The 20,228-nt window shown below is 56.1% G+C and overlaps 1 protein-coding gene across 2 annotated transcripts in view; it reads left to right on the top strand.

Moving 5' to 3' along the window:
• TPO (thyroid peroxidase) overlaps nucleotides 1-8,283 on the top strand; it is a 32,171-nt gene extending 23,888 nt beyond the window's left edge. The window contains exons 9-13 of one of the 2 annotated variants that reach the window (XM_059942321.1): nucleotides 1,131-1,368; nucleotides 1,855-2,063; nucleotides 2,681-2,851; nucleotides 7,372-7,503; nucleotides 8,180-8,283. In XM_059942321.1, the coding sequence (XP_059798304.1) occupies nucleotides 1,131-1,368; nucleotides 1,855-2,063; nucleotides 2,681-2,851; nucleotides 7,372-7,503; nucleotides 8,180-8,283 (854 nt within the window). The remainder of the gene's footprint in view (nucleotides 1-1,130; nucleotides 1,369-1,854; nucleotides 2,064-2,680; nucleotides 2,852-7,371; nucleotides 7,504-8,179) is intronic. The other variant, XM_059942320.1, reaches the window with a different exon arrangement.
• The last annotated feature ends 11,945 nt before the right edge of the window (nucleotides 8,284-20,228 follow it).

Raw genomic sequence — 20,228 nt, 5'->3', positions numbered from 1 at the left:
GTGTATGTCTGTGCATGTGTGTCTGTATGTCTGTGTGTGTGCCTCTGTGTGTGCGTGTGTGTCTGTATGTCTGTGTGTCTGTGTGTGTGTCTGTATGTGTGTGTCTGTGTGTGTATGTGTGTCTGTGTGTCTGTGCGTGTGTCTGTGTGTGTGCATGTCTGTGCATGTGTGTCTTTATGTCTGTGTGTGTGCCTCTGTGTGTGTCTGTGTGTGTGCATGTGTCTGTATGTGTGTGTGCCTGTGTGTCTGTATGTGTGTGTGTGTCTCTGTGTGTGTCTGTGTGTGCGTGTGTGTCTGTATGTCTGTGTGTGCGCGTGTGTGTCTGTATGTCTGTGTGTCTGTGCATGTGTCTGTGTGTGTATGTGCGTGTGTCTGTATGTGTGTCTGTGTGTGTGTCTGTATGTCTACATGTCTGTGTTTGTGTGTGTCTGTGTGTATGTATGTCTGTGCATGTGTGTCTGTATGTCTGTGCATGTGTCTGTATGTCTGTGTGTCTGTGCGTGTGTGTGTCTGTGTGTGTGTGTGTCTGTGCGTGTGTCTGTATGTCTGTGTGTGCGTGTGTGTGTCTGTGTGTGTGTGTGTGTCTGTATGTCGGTGTGTGTGTCTGTATGTCTGTGTGTCTGTGTGTGTGTGTCTGTATGTCTACATGTCTGTGTGTGCGTGTGTCTGTGTGTATGTATGTCTGTGCATGTGTGTCTGTATGTCTGTGCATGTGTCTGCATGTCTGTGTGTCTGTGCGTGTGTGCGTGTGTGTGCCTGTGTGGAAGGAGGGGTGCTGGTGCCTGTGCTCTGGCCGCTCCTGTGGGAACGTGGATATGGCAGGTGAGCCCTGGCTTCACTGCTCAGCAGAGACGAGAAGTGGGTAAAAGTGTGACCCACTCGGGTGTGTGGGGTTCAGCCTTGTCCCCAAGCATGATGCCTGGCTCGTTTGTGGACAAACTCTCAATAAGGCCCTGCCACCCGTGCTGGAACAGTCCGACCGTGAGGTCTGCAGGCCGTGGGGCTGCGAGGTGGGTTTGCGGCGGGGACCCTGTGGCCGGAGCCCCAGGTCTCGATGGCCCACAGCTGGCGGGGTGGACGTGGAGCGCCCGGATCCCGAGTAGGGCGGCCTCGGCCCTCTCTCCGCACAGGTTACAATGAGTGGCGGGAATTCTGCGGCTTGTCCAGGCTGGAGACCCGGGCCGACCTGAGAGCCACCAGCAGCAACGGGAGCGTGGCTGACAAGATCCTGGACCTGTACGGGCACCCGGCTAACATTGACGTGTGGCTCGGGGGCTTAGCCGAGAGAGTCCTCCCCGGGGCGCGGACTGGCCCGCTGTTTGCCTGCATCATCGGAAAGCAGATGAGGAAGCTGAGGGACGGGGACCGGTAGGCGCCCGTGGCGGGCGGGGACGAGGGGGCGTTCGGTGGCGACGGCGTCCCCGCGCAGGAAGGGGGCTTTGGGTGGCGGGGAGCAGCGCTCCGGGGCCTCGCGTCAGCAGCTGTGGGCTTGGTCAGCGATGCAGCCTCCTGGGAGGAGAGTGAGACGGGTTCCCAGAAGCCGAATGCCCTGGCGATGGGGCCAGAGGAGCGCCTGCGGGGAGGGGGCCTCGGGCACGTCCCGAAGGCTGGGCTCTGTCCTCGTCACTCGTGTCGTAGAGGCAGCTCTGCACCCAGGGACAATCAGTGCGGCCGAGCGGGTTGACCGGGTCCCTAAACGGAAGGAACGGTCCTCCCGGCGCCGTCCTGGCCTCTCTCCTCCCCGGGGCGCGCCCGGCCTCCGGTGCCGCGGGGCGTGGGCACGGAGGTCGGGCAGGAGTGGTCGGCGTGGCAGGGACCGGGCTCTCATGTGTCCTCACGTCTGTCCTCCTGGAGGTTCTGGTGGGAGAACCAGGCGGTGTTCACGGAAGCCCAGAGGCGGGAGCTGGGCCGGCACTCTCTGTCCCGCGTCATCTGCGACAACACCGGCCTCTCCCGCGTGCCGCGCGATGCCTTCCGGGTCGGGACGTGGCCCCAGGAGTTCGAGGCATGCGACAGCATCCCGGGGATGAACCTGGGCGCGTGGAGGGAGGCCCCTCCTCCAGGTAACCGCGAACCGGGGGCATCTCTTCTACAGGGTCAAGGACGGGGGCATCTCTTCTACAGGGTCAAGGACGGGGTCTCCTGGCAGGAGCGCAGCTTCTGGGAGAAGCTGCTTCAAATCCTCTCGGGGGGAGGAAAGAGCCTCCCCGCCCTGCTGGGTCCCGGGCGTGACCTCCTCGGTGGGGAAAGCACGGGTCTGAGGCTAAGCCCCTCGGCCCCTCCTGGGGACCACACTGGCCTGCACCTGCCAGCGGGGCAACTGTGTCTCGGGTCCCAGCCTCTGGAGTGTCGGGCGACGGTGAGCTCCGTTGTGGTCAGAGGAGGAGAGGGGCTGAGATCCAGCCTGCCTTGTGCAGCGAGGACCGTGGTCGCCCTCAATTAAAGCAGTTTCGTCGGGGTGGGTGGGGAAGCCTGGTCAGGGCCGATACGTGGGGAAGGGTTAGAGGCGTGACTTTGCTGCAGGGGGTCGGTGCTGAGAGGGGCCCGTGCTGTGTCCCACCTGGAGGGAAGGAGATTGCCGACGTGAGCCCCTTGGGAGGCCAGTCGGGGGATGCAGCCCCAGAGGAGGGCAAAGGAAGGGGTCCGGCATTGACTGTATGTACCTGTCAACCTGGCCCAGAGGATGCCTGTGGCTTCCCGGACAAAGTGGAAGACGGGGACTTCCTGCTGTGTGAGGAGTCTGGAAAGCGTGTGCTGGTGTTTTCCTGTCGCCATGGATTCCAGCTCCAAGGGCCGGAGCAAATCTCCTGCACCCGCCGAGGATGGGATTCCCAGCCTCCGGTCTGTAAAGGTCAGTCGTTTAACAGGTGTCTTTTCGTGACTTGACCCTGGAGTCTGCATTTTTCAAATATAAATTAAGAATAAATGTCCTTTAAAAATAAATAAACTTTAAAATTGTGAATCACTATACTGTACACCTGTAACATATATAATACCGTATAGCAACTATCCTTCAATTTAAAGAAAAACTGAAAGGAAACCCCAAATAAAAACATACACAAATGTCATTCAACCGAAGGTGTCTCCGAATATACTTATCTTCCAGGAACTCTCTGCATGGAAATAAAGTATCCCCTCCCCAGTGACCCATGTTCCTAAGTCGATGTCTTTCTAGAAAATGAAGCACCAAGACGGTCACCTCACGACATGCCCACGGGGTGACCAGGGAAGGACAGGAGGAGGAAGAGGCTAGAACTTCAGCGAGGCTTGTAGGAAGGAGCTTGCAGAGCCAATGCTCAAATGAAGCAGAAGTGTTTCCACAGGAAGCATCAGTAGAGCAGGCCCCCCACCTGCGGTGGCCCGTTTCCAGGGAGACCTCACCCTCCTCCCTGCTCTGGGCCCCAGTCTTCCTCCACCTGGGAGGACCCGGAACCGGGACCACGCAGGCAGAAGCAGGAAGCCTCCCTCGTCCCCTGGGAGAAGCTCCCTCACGTTTCTCTCTAAGCTGCATTAGGAAGACCCGAGAGGAGCAGGAGACGGACTCATGCAAGAATCGGGCTGGTTTGCAAGAAATGAAAACAAGGCCCAACTTGTTCATTTCTACAGTTTCGATTTGGGAAGATGAAAAAATTCCAGAGATGGAGGGTGGTCATAGTTGACGACCATGTGATCGTACTTAATGCGACCAAAAGGCACATGGACAAATCATTAAGCTGGTAAATTTCATGTTATGTGTGTTTTACCCCAGTAACAAAATTTTCACTTCAATTCTGGGGACTCCAAAATGTGTCCTGGAAAGTTACAGAGGCCACACCCACCTCTAGACTCTGAAGAATAAAGGAAGAGCCCAGGAGAGGCCGGAGCCCCGGAGACCCTCAAGACTCAGCCCGGGGCACCAGGATCAGGAAGGTCCAGGCCGCTCCCTCCGGGTGAGAGAGAAGGACGAGGAGGCGAAGAAATAGGGGCTCCAGGGCGACGTCCGGGCCACAGCTTGGAGAAGAGCGGACGGCACAGGGAGCTGATCGGAAACAGAAGGTCAGAAACTGAGGGTTTGAGGGAATTTATGGCCAAAGCTAGCACGCTGGGCTGGAAAACCCTGCTTAAGCGGCTAAGGCAGCCTTCGCACGCCCAGATCTGCACCAGGAGGACGTGGGCTGGAGCCGAGGCGGGCGTCTCACACATCTCTTTGGGGTTTGCTGGTGAACGACGGTGGACTCGGAGGAGGCGGAGCCGAGGCGAAGGCCGGGCAAGTCCTGCCAGAGAGTCACGTCCCAGGAACCTCACATGGCAGGAGCCCAGCTGTTGGGATGTGCGGTGACGTCCGGATGCGTCTGTTATTTCCGTCAACCACCGCTTTTATTGCTCCCATAGTTATGTTCTGTAGACAATCCTGCAGGAGCAAACGTACAACAAATCTGGAAGTGTTTAGTGTTGTTTCCACTTAGTGCTGGTGCAAAATTGACACGTCCGTGTTACCCAGGGCTGTGGCCCTGGTGTCGGCAGGACAGGGACACGAGCCCCGGGGGGTGTGAGTGCCCTGCGTGTTCCAGGCATAAACGTCACGTGTGTGCCTTCCATCTTTACTGAATGAACCCCTGGACCTTTTATGCTGCCTCATGCTGGCTATTTGTTCTAGCTATTTATGACCCCGAAGCTCTATTCACTGGGGTCCACAAGGTACAAATAAAAAAGGAGAAAAGCTTAGAACCGGAGAGTAAAGGAGGGTCAGCGCCTCGGGCTCCCCCACTGCCCCTGGATGTGCTCCGACTCCCAGCTCAGACTGTCTCCCCCAGGGAGGTCTGCTGCGCTCTAGCGATGCTCCAAACGACGCCAGCATCGCTCTTCTACGCCCAGCGTCCTCCCACCTCCCAGCCCTCTCTCCCACCTCCTGTCTTCTTCTAACGTAATTTTTCATACTAACAGCTAACCGCTCCCTGAAAGCATGTGCAAGGCACGTATCAGTACATCACTAAGGAAAAACGCGAGTGACAGAGCTGTGTGAATAGTGAGAACCCACTTTTCAACATCAGTGGGTCCTATTTATTTCGACATTGGTAAGTGTCCCATGGAGACAGGAGCTCCTTAATCTCGGTCACGTGGGCACGGCGAGATAGGACCAGGGAGGAGGGTGCTGACTGTTTATACAGCCCCGTGTCTTTGTCTGAACACATCGATAATTAGGGCAGAACATCTTTAAAGTAAGTGTATGACAGGAAGCCGGATGAGGGCCACCCCCGGTACAAATGCACTCGCTCCTTTACACAGATATTTTTCGCCTCATCTATGCCTCTACTAGAAGTTTCTAAGCCCAGAATTGCAAGAAAAAAATGGCTCTGGAATGTAGCAGGGAGGGAATTTTGCTTCCACTGTGAATTGATGTGACAGAAGGGCTGCAGCCCGTCCTCAGCGGAATCGCCCACCTGCACGTCCACGGCTGCAGAAAGGGCAGCAACAGCTGAACTGAGCATCTAATCCACAAAATCTAAGGAGACGCGTTCTCTCTTCTCGGCTCCAATCCTGCTTAGCCCCAAAAATCATCACATTAAAAAAAAAATTAGCAAATGAGTGCAATGAGTCTCTTTCGAGGGCTTTAAAGTCGTGAATTCAGAACGGATAAAAAGCAACGTGTCCATGGCTTTTCGCTCCAGTTATTGCCGAGAGGTTCTGTAATAAATGAACACAAAGAAATGTTTCTGCACCTACAGGGAGAGTGAGGTTTGCCGTCGGCACAGATGTGCTTAGGGAAGTGGAACATCGTGCAGATGTTTGTAGCTGGGCCCGGGGGTGTGGTCTTCAGCTCCCCTTGGGAGGTAACCTGTCCCGGCAGGGGGAGCCACGGCCATGGTGCAGACTGACGTGGGATCTGGGGACACACAGGCCTGAGACGGTCCTCACCACCGTGTGGGGCTGCCACACATTCTGGGTGGGCTCCCCGGACCAGGACACCGGAGCCTACAGTCCCCGCTCCGGCTTCTGATGGGAAGAACCTGACCATGGAGTGAGAGGGGTTGAATTCTGTCCCCCCAGAAATTTATGTTGAAGTCCTAAACCTCAGGACCTCAGATGTGGCCTTATTAGGAATAGGGTCTTTGCAGGTGCAATCAAATTCAAATGAGGCCATCAGGGTGGGCCCTGGTCCAGTAGGACTGGTGTCCCTCTAGGAGGAGGACAGGCACAGAGGGAAGATGGCCATGTGAGGACGGAGGATGGGAGAGATGCAGCCAGACTGAGGAAGCCGAGACGGCCAGCAGCCCCAGGAGCCGGGAGCGACCGGGAACAATGCTTCCCTCCGAGTGAGCGCAGGGCCACGTCTGGACCTCAGGCCTCCAGAGCCGGGAGAGAAGGAACCCGCTTTGTTTTAAGCATCCTGTCTGCAGTCCTGTGTCCAGGAGGGAGTGAGGGGCTCAGCCGGCAGCGGAGGCTGAGCCCACGTTCACTTCACTCCCTCAGAACAAGGACCACCTACGAGGACACGCGCGTGTGACGTTTGCTAATGTGAAGTGGTTGTACAGCACGTATTCAGGACATATGTCTTCTTTTGACATATTCTGCTGCTGCTTCCCTGAAACTGGCCAGAAAAGATAGCATGTTCTTTGGAAACGGGAACCTGGGGTCCGGTCGTGGTTTTGGATTCCGACAGAAGGAGACCACGGGGGCCACACACGCTCCTCATCCGGGGGACTCGCCACGTCCACCTGCTCTGCGGGCCTGGTGTCAGGTCCCGGCTCCCGGCGGCACGGCCCGTGTTCGCCCAGCGGGGGTGGAGGCCCAGAGCGGGCCGTGTGGCCGGAAGCTGTCCGCCTGGGGAGGGCGGACTCGGTTCCACCATCCTCACCCGCCTCCTTCCCACCCGCTCCCGAGTCCCGCCCGGGTGGGGTCCTACTCAGTGTGGAAAGCACCAGCAGCCTCCAGGGAGGCCACGTCCCCGCGTCCAAGCGAGGCCCACCGGCCTGTGTGGCCCGAACCTCCGGGGACCTGCCGCACGCTCGGGCCCTCGCAGCACCTGGCAGAATTTGAACTGAGCAGAACTGAGTCTGGACCGGCACCAGCACCGGAGGGGTTGCGGGCCCGAGGCGGCCGCTGTGGACGGGCCGGGAGAAGCAGTCAGGCCGGCGGGTCAGAGGGTGGCCGCGGGCCGGGCTGACTCCTGAGGGGCTGAGGGGCCACTGTGAGCAGAGGTGGGGCGGGAGGGAAACGTCCGCGGGGCATCAGGGGATGTTCTCTTTTCAGAGGTGCGGGGATCCAGGAGACGCGGCCCCGACGTGGGGTGACGTCCCTCTGCCTCCCGGACAAGGGACAGAGCCGGGGAGGGGCCGGCCTCGTGGGGAAGGGGAGCAGGAGGCCGGCCCTGACCTCACGTCATGTGTGCAGACGTCAACGAGTGTGAAGACGTGACGGAACCCCCGTGCCACGCGTCCGCCCGGTGCAAGAACACCAAGGGCGGCTTCCGGTGCGAGTGCACCGACCCCTACGTGCTCGGCGAGGACGGCAGGACCTGCGTGGGTGAGACCACGGCCCTCAGCATCCAGGCTGGGAGGGGGTGTCGACATACAGGCAGGGGTGACTGAAGGGTCACCCTCCGGCCGTGTGTGTCCGCGCTGCCACGGCCTCTGTTGCTGGGTGGGAGCAGGGAGCCAGCCGGTTCGTACCTGAGGCTAGATCGTGTCTGAGACACAGGACCGCTGGGAAACCCTGGGCGGGGCGGGCTCGCTCCAGACCCTCAGCTAGTTTCACCCCCCCGTGAATTATCTCCGGGAGGGAAGCACGAAGTTTGATCCCCATGTGCAGAACAGAGAGGGTAAGTGGCTTGCTCAGGGTCACACAGCCACTCAGCTGCAAATCTAGGAATCATAACTTGGCTTCCGGCTCCTGTAGAGGAAGAATTATGCACCGGGACCTGTTAAAATGGCAAGGCATTTTATTAAAGCTCCTGCAGTAGGAAAAGGAGAGCTCAGTGCAGAGCAGAGCTCAACTCCAAGTACAGCAAAGACAGCAGGGGATGGACAGCCCACGGGGAAGAGCAAGGAGGTCCGTGGAAGGAAAATGACCCAGAGGAACTTGGTTTCCCAGGGCCGGGGATGCTCGGGCGGCGGCTGGGGGTCGGGCTGGGGTTTGGGAGGGCACACTGGCCGCTGCCCTCGGCCTGCAGGCTCACCGACCGGCTCTGTCCTTGCTCCAGACTCTGGGAGGCTCCCGCGGGCGTCCATGGTCTCCATCGTGCTGGGCGCCGTGCTCGTCTGTGGCCTGGCAGGCCTCACCTGGACGGTGGTTTGCAGGTGGTAAGTCCCCGCTTTTCAGCAACTTCCACTAACTACGGGCCCGGCTGGTGATGCTGCCTCTTTATTTTTCTGAAGCCAGGAGAGAGCACCGGTGTCCAAACCCATCTATCTCCAGAGCTACTTTGTTCAAAGTGTTAGCCTTCCTGGCTCTTTCATTCTGCTCCGAATAATGAAAGTGGGGTGACCGTTCGTACACTTTAGAGGGTATCGAACATCTGTGGGTGGAGATTCAGGGGTATTGGATTCTTGGTCACATTAAATGATTGTATTGAAAGTCTCTTTCGTTAGGAGTAAAGGTTCTCACAAAGGTTTCTCAGAGAAAAAAGGTCATCCCTGGAATAAAACCTTGTTCTTCATTTCTCTCCCCTCCCTCAAGAGCAAACTCTGGGGAAACTGGGAAATTGAAAGGTGAACTTTTACGTTAAAAATGGCACAGCCGTTGAGGCCTTCGGTGGCCGGATCTGCGCGTTTCTGGGGGTGAGAGCCGAGCCAGGGCTTCCCCTGGGGCACTTGACTCCGTCCCACCCTTCGCTGCTGCTTCTCGTCTCCCAGGTCTTAGGAATCAGACTCGGTGCTACTCGGTTTTCTGGTGTGCAGTTAATAGAGACCATGTGGAAGCCGCTGTGGGCCAGCAGCAGACCCAGGCCCCGTCCTCTCTGGCCTCTGAGCTGGGCTGGCCTTCCGGACACCCTCGGGGCCGCCTCCCCTCTGCCCAGCTGCAGAATTCCTGGTTCTGTGACTCGGGCGCAGCGCCAGCCCCGCCTCCATCCTCGCGTCACACTGACCCTCTGCTCCCAGGTGGCCTTTGGTTCGCGTCCCATCTTCCTGGTGAGCTCAACGCCTCACACCCCCTGTCGTTTCTAGAGGCTCCTTGGCACGTTCAGAGCCGCCAGCTGCCGGACCCCAAAGGGAGCTTCTCCCCGTGGAGTTGCTCATCTTACAGGAATGCGTTTCTAATACTCAGAACCCTGGACCTCAGCAATCAGGTCTCAGGACTGACATCACGACTTGTGGTCAATAACTGAGTCTCATCAGTAATTGAAGGCCACGGCCTTTTCGTTTATTCCGAGAACCTGGAAGGGGGACCTCTGTGTCTGTGACCCCCCGGTCCTGCTCTGCCCCCTGCCGAGATGCAGTAGTAAATCCAGGACCGTTTCTTTTATACTCCAGGATGCTCTCTGCCACCCAGACTTCAGATGACACAAGGCTGTGATCTCCAGGTGAATGACAGTTCGGTGACACACTTGCTAACGGACTCACAGCTTCTGACTGCACTAATATCTGCCGTAGTTCAGATGCCACGGAGAAATTCTTTCTCCAAATTACAAGCTTGCGGAACAGCCACAAGTCACGTGTCAGAGGCACTGAGTAATTTCAGTCACTGTCTCAGTCTTCCTGTCCGTGGCGAGTACTCATTACGGGCTGGTGGTGTCCCCAGAACTCACGTGTTCAAGTCCTAACCTCTAGTATCTTGGAATGTGACCTTATCTGGAAACAGGGTCATTGCAGATGAAATTGGTTAAGATGAGATCGTGCTGGAGCAGGTGGGTCCTAACCCAACAGGACTGGTGTCCTTATAGAAGGGGAGTTGGGACACAGATGCACGGGGAAAGGCCAGTGAGCGTGGAGACAGAGATCTGCGTGACGCACCTAGAGCCAAGGGTCACCCAGGCTCGTCAGCGAAGCGGCAGGAGGGAGCAGGGGGGCCTCACAGACTCAGAGGAACCAGCCCCGCCCACACCTGGGTCTCACGTCTAGACCCCCAACTGTGAGAGAGCAGGTGCTTACTCTCCACACCCTCCAGCCCCAGTGGCCCCCAGACACTGACACACCTGCCTGAGGTGGCCTGGCCACCCATCGGGCCTCCTCCGGTCCTCAAGGTCGACTTGGCTCGGGGAGATTCACCCTCAGGACTGTTATTTTGACTAATCACCGAGTATTTTACACCTGCCTTGTCCTCAAGGCCTCGCTGCTCCCCTGCGCTGGGAGAAGATGACTTACAGTGACTGCAAACGGCGTCTGGAGTTTTAGATGAGGGCAGTGTCAGAAAATATCCCCCATGTTTTCAGAATCACTTGGCTTTAAGAGCTTAGATATTATCGATAATTAAAACCCTTAGGTAACCATGAAATCAATTAAGCAATAAAAATGAGATGGGCTGTAGGCGAACACCCCCAAACCAGCTGGGTTCTATAATCATATCTACTAAATGCTCCCACTGTGAAAAGCTGATATTACTGTAACTTAGTATTCGGATGCAATTTTGTATTTGTAGACATCTCTATTAAACATCAATCACCTTATTATTATGAAAAAGTTATGCCTCTAGCCCACACACTCAAGAAAAATAGCTGTTTTCTTTAAGATTGATAGCCACAGATTAAATAAACACCTTCCTGAGGAAGTTTGGGAGGGTAACATCTGGCACACTTGACTGTAGACTCTGGAGCCTGAAAAATATGCCCCCGACACCACTTTGGTTTGCAAAGTACTACTTACCTGAATGACCTGTGAACCCCACGGGGGGAGGGGAGGCCGATGGCAGGGAGGGGGAGGGGTGGGCGTTCTTTATGGGGCCACACGGGGGCCTCTGTGCACAAGCCCCTGAGTCACCGCAGCTCCCTGCAAACACTGCGTCCTCGGAGCCTGATGGAAGGAGCCAAAACCTACAGACCACCTGGGTGCCTGCACGCCGCTGCCCCGAGGATTCCAAACTGATCATTCCAGCCACGAGGACGCCAGTGGGGGACTGACGGGAGAGACAGAGACAAACAGAGAGACACAGAGACAGAGAGACAGAGACAAATAGAGAGACACAGAAAGACAGAGACAGAGAGACAGACATACAGAGAGAGACAAAGACACAGAGAGGGCCTGACAGAGAGACACAGAGACAGAGACAGAGAAAGACATAGAGAGATAGAGAGACATACACAGAGAGACAGAGACAGAGAGAGGCAGAATGGTGGACACCTTTCAGGTGCTCCATGGGCCTTGACCTTCATTCCGTGTTGATTCTCTCGCCCCCCCCCCCCCATTTATACCTCCCCTGCTACTTTGGGTCTAAGGCTGTATATCTGGGGGCAACAACTCTTAACATAAATATTTCAATCAGAAATATACCAACACTGATGTGTTTTCACTGAAAGACTCTGATCCAGAGTTAACCCCATTAAACCAACTCCTCAATCAGCTTTCTTTACACAGTTAAAATACACCCCAGTTTGACATTGTTTGTCTCATTGAAATGATATTCACCAAGATAAATCCTTTTCTGTGCAACTTTTACACTAAAAACTTGATTGATGGTCCACATGCATTTCGCTCATTGGTCTCCAGCCCAGGAGGGCTTCCTCTGCACAGTTACTTCTGCGGGTCTGAACTTCTCGGGTCAACCCTTTCGGTCTAAATTTCATCCAGACTGTGTTTACCTATCGGTTATTAGCCAGTGGAAACTGTAAGATGTACATGTCATTTCCTCCGATGGGCTCTTGTTTTATCGTTTGTCCCAAGTGTAAGTTTTTGCCATCAATTTCGGCATCTGAGGTGTAAGTCTTCAGTTTATCTTTGTTTAGGGTACCATTGTCCTGTGCCTTTGGTAGCTGGCAGCTGCATTTTGCACTGTTTCTTTCTACCGGAAGTATGATTGTAACTTGGGGAAAGAGGGTGAATTTGCATTATTTCCCACTTATCCCTGAGAGGTGATGGTCCCCCAGGCGGTGTGGCTTCTCCTATGCCCGAGGCTAAGCTTCCGTCCACACTGCGGGTCGGTGCGTGTCCTCCCGCACCTCCCCTTCTCTTTATGACGGGATGACCCACTTGGGACAGACCCACGGGGAGGTCGGCCTTACCTGCTCTACCGCCTGGAGCCCAGAGCTGGCGAAACAGTACATACATTTTTCACTGACATAAGAGTGGCTGCAGTTCAGACGGCTGGATCTGGAATGCAGAGTCCTGTTGCTTTTGTTGCTGTTAATTTTTTTGCTATTTGTCAGTTTCTCTTTGAGAAAAATATAGATTTACGCCTCTTGCTTTGAGGAGTGAGGGGAGGTGGTTTCAGCACAACTATCCCGTCCCGCCGTCCAGGGCGGGTCCAGGCGCGTGACTCGGGGCCCCGTGCCCTGTGGGGTGCCGTCTCAGTCCCCTGTGCTCCTTCCCTGCTGTGCCCTCACAGGACTCCGGTTCCCGAGGCTGAGCTCCCCAACATGAGACCTGGTTTCTTCAACTCTCAGTCTCTTTACCCCCACTGTCCCCTCCCTCAGAGGCCCTGCAGAGGTGAAGGTCGATGGCCTGCACCACGTTAGTTGTCCTTATATCCTGGGACACGTTGTTGTTTTTTTTTAATTAATTAAATTTATTTATTTTTGGCTGTGTTGGGTCTTCGTTTCTGTGCGAGGGCTTTCTCCAGTTGCGGCGAGCGGGGGCCACTCTTTGTCGCGGTGCGTGGACCTCTCACTATCGCGGCCTCTCTTGTTGCGGAGCACAAGCTCCAGACGCGCAGGCTCAGTAATTGTGGCCCACGGGCCCAGTTGCTCCGCGGCATGTGGGATCTTCCCAGACCAGGGCTCGAACCCGTGTCCCCTGAACTGGCAGGCAGATTCTCAACCACTGCGCCACCAGGGAAGCCCCTGGGACACGTTTTTAAAAGTCCCCCATATCTCAGTATTAGATTGTGTCTTAGAAACAGTCAGATCGAAGCGACTTTCAGGCTATGACCTCCGCTGTCATCTCCGTCGCTCGCTCGTGGGGAGGTGAGGAATTCTGGGCGGCAGAGTCTCCGCAAACACCCCGCGGGGGGTAAGCCTCTACCTCCAGCTGTGGTCCACGGAATTTTCAGTTTTGTTTTCTAAACCGAGGTGTTTACTTGAATCTACAGGCATTCCTTTGCCTTTGCGGGGAGCGAGCTGGTGACCCTCTGAGGTCACACGGCTTGGGGCTCCCTCCGGTTCTTGTAGGCGATGACAGCAGTGTGTATCCACAGGGCACATGCCGACCCTGAGTCCTCACTGCCGATCCTGGGGGGAGAGGGAGAAGGGGCTTCCCGGCTGGGACACGGGAAACCCCAGGACGTGAGCTCTCCGCAGCGCCACGCTTCTGCTGGGGACTCGGAGCAGGTGGGTCCACACCCGGCCCTCCTGCGGTTTGCAGTGTCAGCCGTTTCCCTTAAGACCCAGGAAGTCCCTGGGAATCCCGGGGCTGCCGGTGCTCGGCGGGGCCTCCTCCTGCATTTCTGTGTGACGCCCGGTCCCCATCCCTTCTGCACCTTGCTGCTGCGTGTTTCCTTCTCCTACAAACTGTATTTACAGGAGAATGCTAATTTGTCAGAATGTTAACCTACTTTTTAAAAAGTAAAGACACCTTGGAGTCAGTGAGCCAGAGTGAAAGGAGTGAGAATGCCTTTCATTTGCACGAACGGCTTCAACCCCGAGACTAACCGTGGGGCATCTGTGGCAGCACGTCTCAGGTGCGGGCTGGGGTGATGGGAGAGGGGCCAGGGCTGAAAGAAAACACTGGCTCTTAAAACGTGCTTTTCTTAGAAAATGGAGTAACTATAATCAGTGTGAAAGACTCAGTCTAAACGCGCTTTGCACTGTCTTTATATGCGTGACCCCATATATGTATATGTGTTATACTAAGAAGTCACTGCTCCTCCCTGGAACCTGCCTGAAATTCAGGGCTGGGTGGGATTTGGAGCTAAAATGATCCTCTCCTTGGAGGCAGAGTGGAATCAGCCTTGGCACCTGCCTCCCAAGCGTGGAACCCAAACTACGGCACCCGGAGTGAGGTGGTGCCACTGGCACGCCCGGACCAGGCCTCTGCGGCCACGCCGGGAGCCGCGTACCCGCCGGCCACCTGATCAGCCTGCCGGGACCAGGGCCAGGCCGAGGCTTCCTGTCGGTCTGAAGCTGCTGGCGGCTTCTCTCCTGCAGGACCCGGCCTGTGGATCCCGAATCCTTCTCTGCAAGTAGGCGCCTGCACGTGTGACGCGTGCACGGCTCTCGGAGGCCGAGCCACACGCCGCTCTCGTGTGCTTTGACTTCCGAGGACGGGGACCAATGGGAGCGGCAGGACGCCCGCGCGCCGTCGGCGTCTGATCGGGACACGCCGACCCAGCGTGGACGAATAAACCCCACCGCCTCGCGGTTGTCTGGCGCTATTTGCAAGCGCTGCCTGATTGCTTCCTCCCGGGGGGCTCGCCATGAGAGCGTATTTACATGTTATACACATTTATAAACCTGTCCCTCCAACCAAAGGAATGGAAGATTATCTTCACCGCCCTCACATCCCAGGCTCACTTTTCCTCCAGTTTTAACGTTGCCTCTTATCCTGTGATTCCTTTTCCCCCGCGTTTCCTAGCCGCTCAGCCAGTTTCTCTGCTGACTCTCAGGAGGGACAGTGCGAGCCCAGGGCCAGCCCATACGTCACTGCGGAGGCCTGAGCCTGCGACCTGAGCCTGCGTCCCGCCCCTCCTGGGAGCGCATCTCAAGGTTTCCTGGAAAGACTCTGATTCTGCGGATGGAACAGGATAAGCGATTTGTCTCCTCGTCTGGGGATCTGCCGCCGGACTCAGAGCCGAGGCCTCCATTCCCAGCCGCTGCCCCTCCCATTGCTGGGCCCTGTTTCTGCCCCTCCGTCTCTCTCCCTCGCTTGGGTACCTTAGCCTGGTTATCCTCTGAGGGGCCCCCTCCGGGCTCGCGGGCAGTCCTGGGGGAGCTGTTAGTCACATCAACCCATAGAGCCATCGTCACCGGGGCCCCCGATTCACACGTGGAGTCGCGAGCCCCAGGGAGGCTGGGCAGGCAAAGTGACAGCTCTGAGGTGGGGCGGGGTTTGGCCACAGGAGCCCCCACCCGTGCTGGGTCCTGCCCTCACCCAGGACGCAGGGAACCTTCCCCCTTCCTCCTGAGATGTCCGCGCCCTGCACCTGCTGTGTTCCAAGACCACGTGGTAGGTAGGGATTGACAGGTGAGATCCTGCCGCCCAGCTCTGCGCCAGCGAGGAAGCAAAACCGCCAGGGGACTGAAGGTTTGCTCTGGATGCGTCACAGAACTGCGGTGTTACGTGGATAGACAGATTTACTGTTCATCACCTAGAAATACTGCTTCTCGTAGGTCCTGGGTCATCCTGTTCTGTGTTCCCAAGTTCTTATCATTGTTCATAGAAAACCCGTTAAAGACTTGATTGGACCAGCCTGGGAGACGCTCTAACCAGCCTCCCGTTGCGCCCTGGGAGATGAAGCCGGTTTCTGCGGCAGAGCTAAGGTTTCCATCAGAGGGGACGTAGCGAAATAACACACATTGTAAGTCACTGCGCCAGCTGCGGGAAATGAAGTGTAGCAGCTCCGAGTCTCTGAACGATTTCTGCTGCGGAGACAGAGGGATGGCACTGGCTGATTGGCCGGCGGCTCTGTTCTGCTCCCTCGGAGCCTCGGGCTGACATCACCACCGGGCGGCTCTGCTCCGTGCAGCTCTCAGCCTCTGGCCTCTGGGACCTTGTTTTGTTCTTATGTGTCTGTTGGGTCCCGTGTGCTGCCTCCGGCCCCTGAGCTGCGTTAACGACCAACTGGCTGGACGGAACAGTCGCGTCTCCTACGAGTCCCGGGTCAGTTGTCTCACCGGCTCCGGGTCCTGACGGGCCTCAGCGCCCAGCTCGCCCGGTGTTCGCACCTGCCGCCTTCCATCTGTGCTGAATCCTTGCTCCCCCTGAGGTCAGGTTGTTACAGTATTAGTTATTCTGCTGCTGTAATAATTCCGGCCCGTCTGCTGTCAGGATTGGCACTCACTTGCCCAGGTTTTGTTCCCTCTGAAAGTCTAACCCAGGAGACTGTGCCCTTGGCCTTGGGGTCTAGGACTCGACCAGCGCCCGGCCCAGGCCTGTCTGTGTCTGCTGTGCCTCCCATTCTTACTATTTCTGTGGGGAATTCACGCGAGACGACCTGCAAACTGGCGGTGGACGTAGCCCGCCCTCGGGACACTCAGCATCTGGTGATGTTTACCCTGGACGTCACCCCAAGGATCACTTGGTGCAGCTTTGGTTTTACAGAGGAAGTAGCTGAGTCCCAGGCGATAGAGGTGAATCGCTCAGCATCACACAGCAAATTACAGTCAAGGAGAGACGGGCACACGGCTCACAGGCAGCTCTTGGTGATGGAGCCCCTGGCGGCTGCCGTGGGATGCAGGGCCCGCCGTCTCTGCCCCAAACCCAGAAGCTGTGCGTTGTGTTCATGGCATCTTCTTCCTCCGCGTTAAACCGTCTGCTATTCACGACTCATCCGGTCAAACTGACGAGAACTGAGCCTTGTCCGGGCCTCAGAGCGTCAGTCTCGCCTCGAGGCCGCCCCGAGCCGACAGCAGCCCAGGACTGTCACCGAGGCCTTTCCTTTACGGAGGTGGAGGGAGCCGGCTCCGCGGGCGGACAGCACCGCCTTCTGGGAAACGGGGGGATCGCCGATTTGCGGCTGCTCTCTCCGCCCGGACCTTCTCGTGTTCTGCTGAGAGGACTCGGTCTCTGGTTCCAGGGCACCGACTTGTGCCTCGTACACGGGCAGCCTCTGCTTTAGCTGCTTCCTCTCCTGAGGGTTCAGCGTCACCACCGTATGTGTCACTCGGCCGGGACCCTGAGGCACCCGGTGCCCTGCGGCCCACGGGGCTCTGGGACCAGCTCGCAGGGGCTCAAGTGTCCTCCTAGCAGCAGCCGCTCCGCGCCTCCCAGCGGCCCAAGACCCCAGACGTGCTCAGCAGACCCTCCCTCAGCACTCACTAACCCGAACTCACAGAGCCCCTGCCCCGGGGGGTGAGGGGGGGGAGATGGCCCCGGGCAGCACGTCCTTAGAGCGGATCCTCCGTTTCCCAGCATGTTCCTTCCACCCCAGGCAGAACCCGGGCGTCGACTTGGGGCGGAAGCCGCAGGGGCGCAGGTGCCCTGCGTGGGCCAGGCAGGGGCAGGGCTCACCTGGCAGGAGAGGACCAGCCAGCTGGGGTGAAGAGCTCAGGTCCCCATCCGGAAGGCTAAACCCCCGGGGCCACAGCCAGCACCCGCGCCGGGAATGGGAAGAGGGGCCTGGGGCCCTGAGCGCTCAGACAGGACGCAGAGGCGCATCCCGGAGCCAAGAGCCCAGCGTGACCTCCACCACCAGCCTCTCTCCTGCACGTGCAAAAAAGAGAACGCGCCGGCTGAGTCACGTGTAAGATCAGGGGAGGCTAATTCCCAGGTCGGGTCCTGCCCAGGTTTGACCCCCAGGCCCTCCCCAGTGGACATCGTTATTACATAAGCAGAGCTAAAATGTTAAATCTAGAGCAAAACAGTAATCAATTAATAAAACATTTAAACTATCAGGCAAACAGAAAGGTCTTTGGTGTGATTTAGCTTTAGCAAAATTGTTGATAGATTTTTAGATCTTCTTTTTTTTTTTTTTTTTTTGACTCCTCTTAGGGCCTAACTGCTAAATGTTGTTTGAACAGAGTATTCTTTAAAATAGTTTTTAATTTGTTTTTAATCTGTAAAAAGAACATTCTGTATCTGTCAGTGTGGTGACAAAAATAGTCCAAACTAAAAATAAAGCTCTATCCTCAAAATTGTATAATTTTTTCACAACAAAGTACATCTGACAGTTTTCATCTCTGTTGAATTGTCACGACTTTTGGGGAAGGAAAAGTACACTATGTCAAGCAGTCTTTCATTTCAAAGGAATGAAAATTACTTTGTACCCTCTATATTTCCACAAACTACTTTTTATCTATTTCAATTAATTTGCTTAGATTAATGCAAAAAGTCAGGAAAAATAATTTAACCTTGAATGAGTCTTGTCTGCCTGGGTGATTCCTATGCAATTAGAAGATGAGAACTGATGCACTTTCCCCAAATTATTGCAAAATATCACAGTCTCCCCCTCTTAACCTATCAGTAGGCAGGAGAAAATACAAAATACTCCACACCTTGGTGAAGTCTTAACATGGTGACTTTTAAATGGACATGCACCCAGTCACCCCACTATCTGCATGTGATGACACACGTCCATGAGCCGCGGGCTCTAAGCAGACCTCCTGCCGGCCTGTGCCCACCCGCCTGGGTCCCCGGATCCCAGGGCTTCTGTACGAGACCAGACCCGGGCTCCACAAAGAAGGAAGCCTTAGAGCAGCCTCTCTTAGCAAGGCCACCACCACCTCGGGGTGTCTGGAGAGTCTGCAGGGCCTGGAGGGCCACGGTGATCGGGGGGACGCTGGTGGCTTTGAGGGACAGAGCCCAGGGGTCCGACGTCCTGGCTGCTCTGGCAGCCCCAGCCGTGGAAGGACTGGCCCAGCTCCCACAGGGCTTCTGACCACCCCACCGGACCCTGATACAGGAAAAGCAGTTCACACCCGTTTCTGGTGTTCTGATGGTCTTAATGTACACTGAAACACAAACATATTTTTGGCACAATTTTAATTGCAATGAACTTTAAGGGATGATGTCATCATGCAAACCATGGTGATGTTTCTTCAGAACTTTGTCAAAAGTTCTCCATCGTTTCAGAAAAAGCGTTAGACTCTCCAAAACTCTGCTCAAGGTCACTCATTCAAAATACTTGTATTCGAGGTGATTGCATTTGTACTTGTATGAATATATGCTTATCATTTTAAGATGTGGGATAGAAATAAAAAGCATTGACAACATCCAGCTGAGTATTGTTTTACTTATTTTCAGCCTTAATAAATCCCTTCTTTTTTTCTCTTTATATGACATTTAGGACACTATTCTGATTTTTCATTCTATGTGCAGGTAAGTTCTATTAGTTGTAAAACCCATCCCAGGATAGTAAGGAAGCACCAGAAAACACCCTTTGCAACAAGGGAGGAGTGAAGACTTCGGGCTCAAAAGTTTTGTCCTAAAATTCTCACTAACAGCGTTTCCACCCTCAGAATGAGACGTGACGGCGGGACGGGAGTGGGTGATGGGGTGCGTCTGGGGGGGTCACAAAAGCAAGGCTGGAGCTGAGGATGGATCGACTTCCTGGGTATCATTTCTTCTCCTCCAAAAGCTTTTGGCCTTGAACACGAAGGAAAACATTTACTGAGAAAGGCCTTGGGAAGGGAGCTTTCCAAGGAAGCAGGACATGGTGAGAGTGTGTCCCGATTCCCCAGCTGACAGTTCTGTTTTAAATCCAAGCAACCAGAATATTCCAGGTGGATACCCTGTGAGAAATCAGGACGTACGGTAACAACACTGACATCTCCCATTAGCTAACGGGCCTCAGTTTTAAGTTCTCACCGTGGGAGCCAAGGTGGCTTTGGAGCACTTCCTGAATAGCAGCCTGAGAGCCGGGCGGGGGTTGGGAGGAGAGGCCTGTCTGACGTGCGCTGGGGAGGAGGCCCGCGGGCCGCCTCGTCATCACTTCCCACCCCCCACGCGGCTCTGCAGTCCTTGCGCTGGTGACCCGCCAGGCACACGGAGAGCCGCAGCGCGGCAGCAAGGGCCCTGTTTGCCCCCCCGAGGGCCAGGGAGGAGGGAGACTCGCACAGCAGAGAGGAAGGAAGAGCTCCCCAGGGACGCCCGCGTAGGGGTGACAGTGCAGGGGCCGCAGGCTGGGCCTGACCCGCTGCACAGACCCCCCGCTGCCTCCCGAGTGTCCCCTGCCCCTCGCCAGCCTCCCGCTGCCCCTCCCTCTCCTTGTGCCAGCCCTGGCTCCGCCCTCCTGTGCCCTCTCCCTGCACACGGCTACTCCTGCCCACTGCCTTAAACACCAACAGCCTCCAGTTTAAATTTCCTGCCAAACGTCCCCCCATTCGTCTAATTGTCCCCCGAATCCTCCCCCTGACTGTCTCCCGCGAGGACCAGGAGGGATGTTTCATTCCCCCTGAAAGCAGCCCCTCGTCCTCCTGGTACCAAGCGCAAGGTCGTACGGCTCACCGCACGACGGGCCAATAAATCAACATCCAAGGTGATGGGGAAGGAAGAGTGACTTTATTCGGA

The sequence above is a fragment of the Balaenoptera ricei genome, chromosome 13 (genome assembly GCF_028023285.1).
Source record: "Balaenoptera ricei isolate mBalRic1 chromosome 13, mBalRic1.hap2, whole genome shotgun sequence".
NCBI classification, from domain to species: domain Eukaryota; kingdom Metazoa; phylum Chordata; class Mammalia; order Artiodactyla; family Balaenopteridae; genus Balaenoptera; species Balaenoptera ricei.
This window is presented reverse-complemented; position numbering and strand designations above follow the sequence as displayed.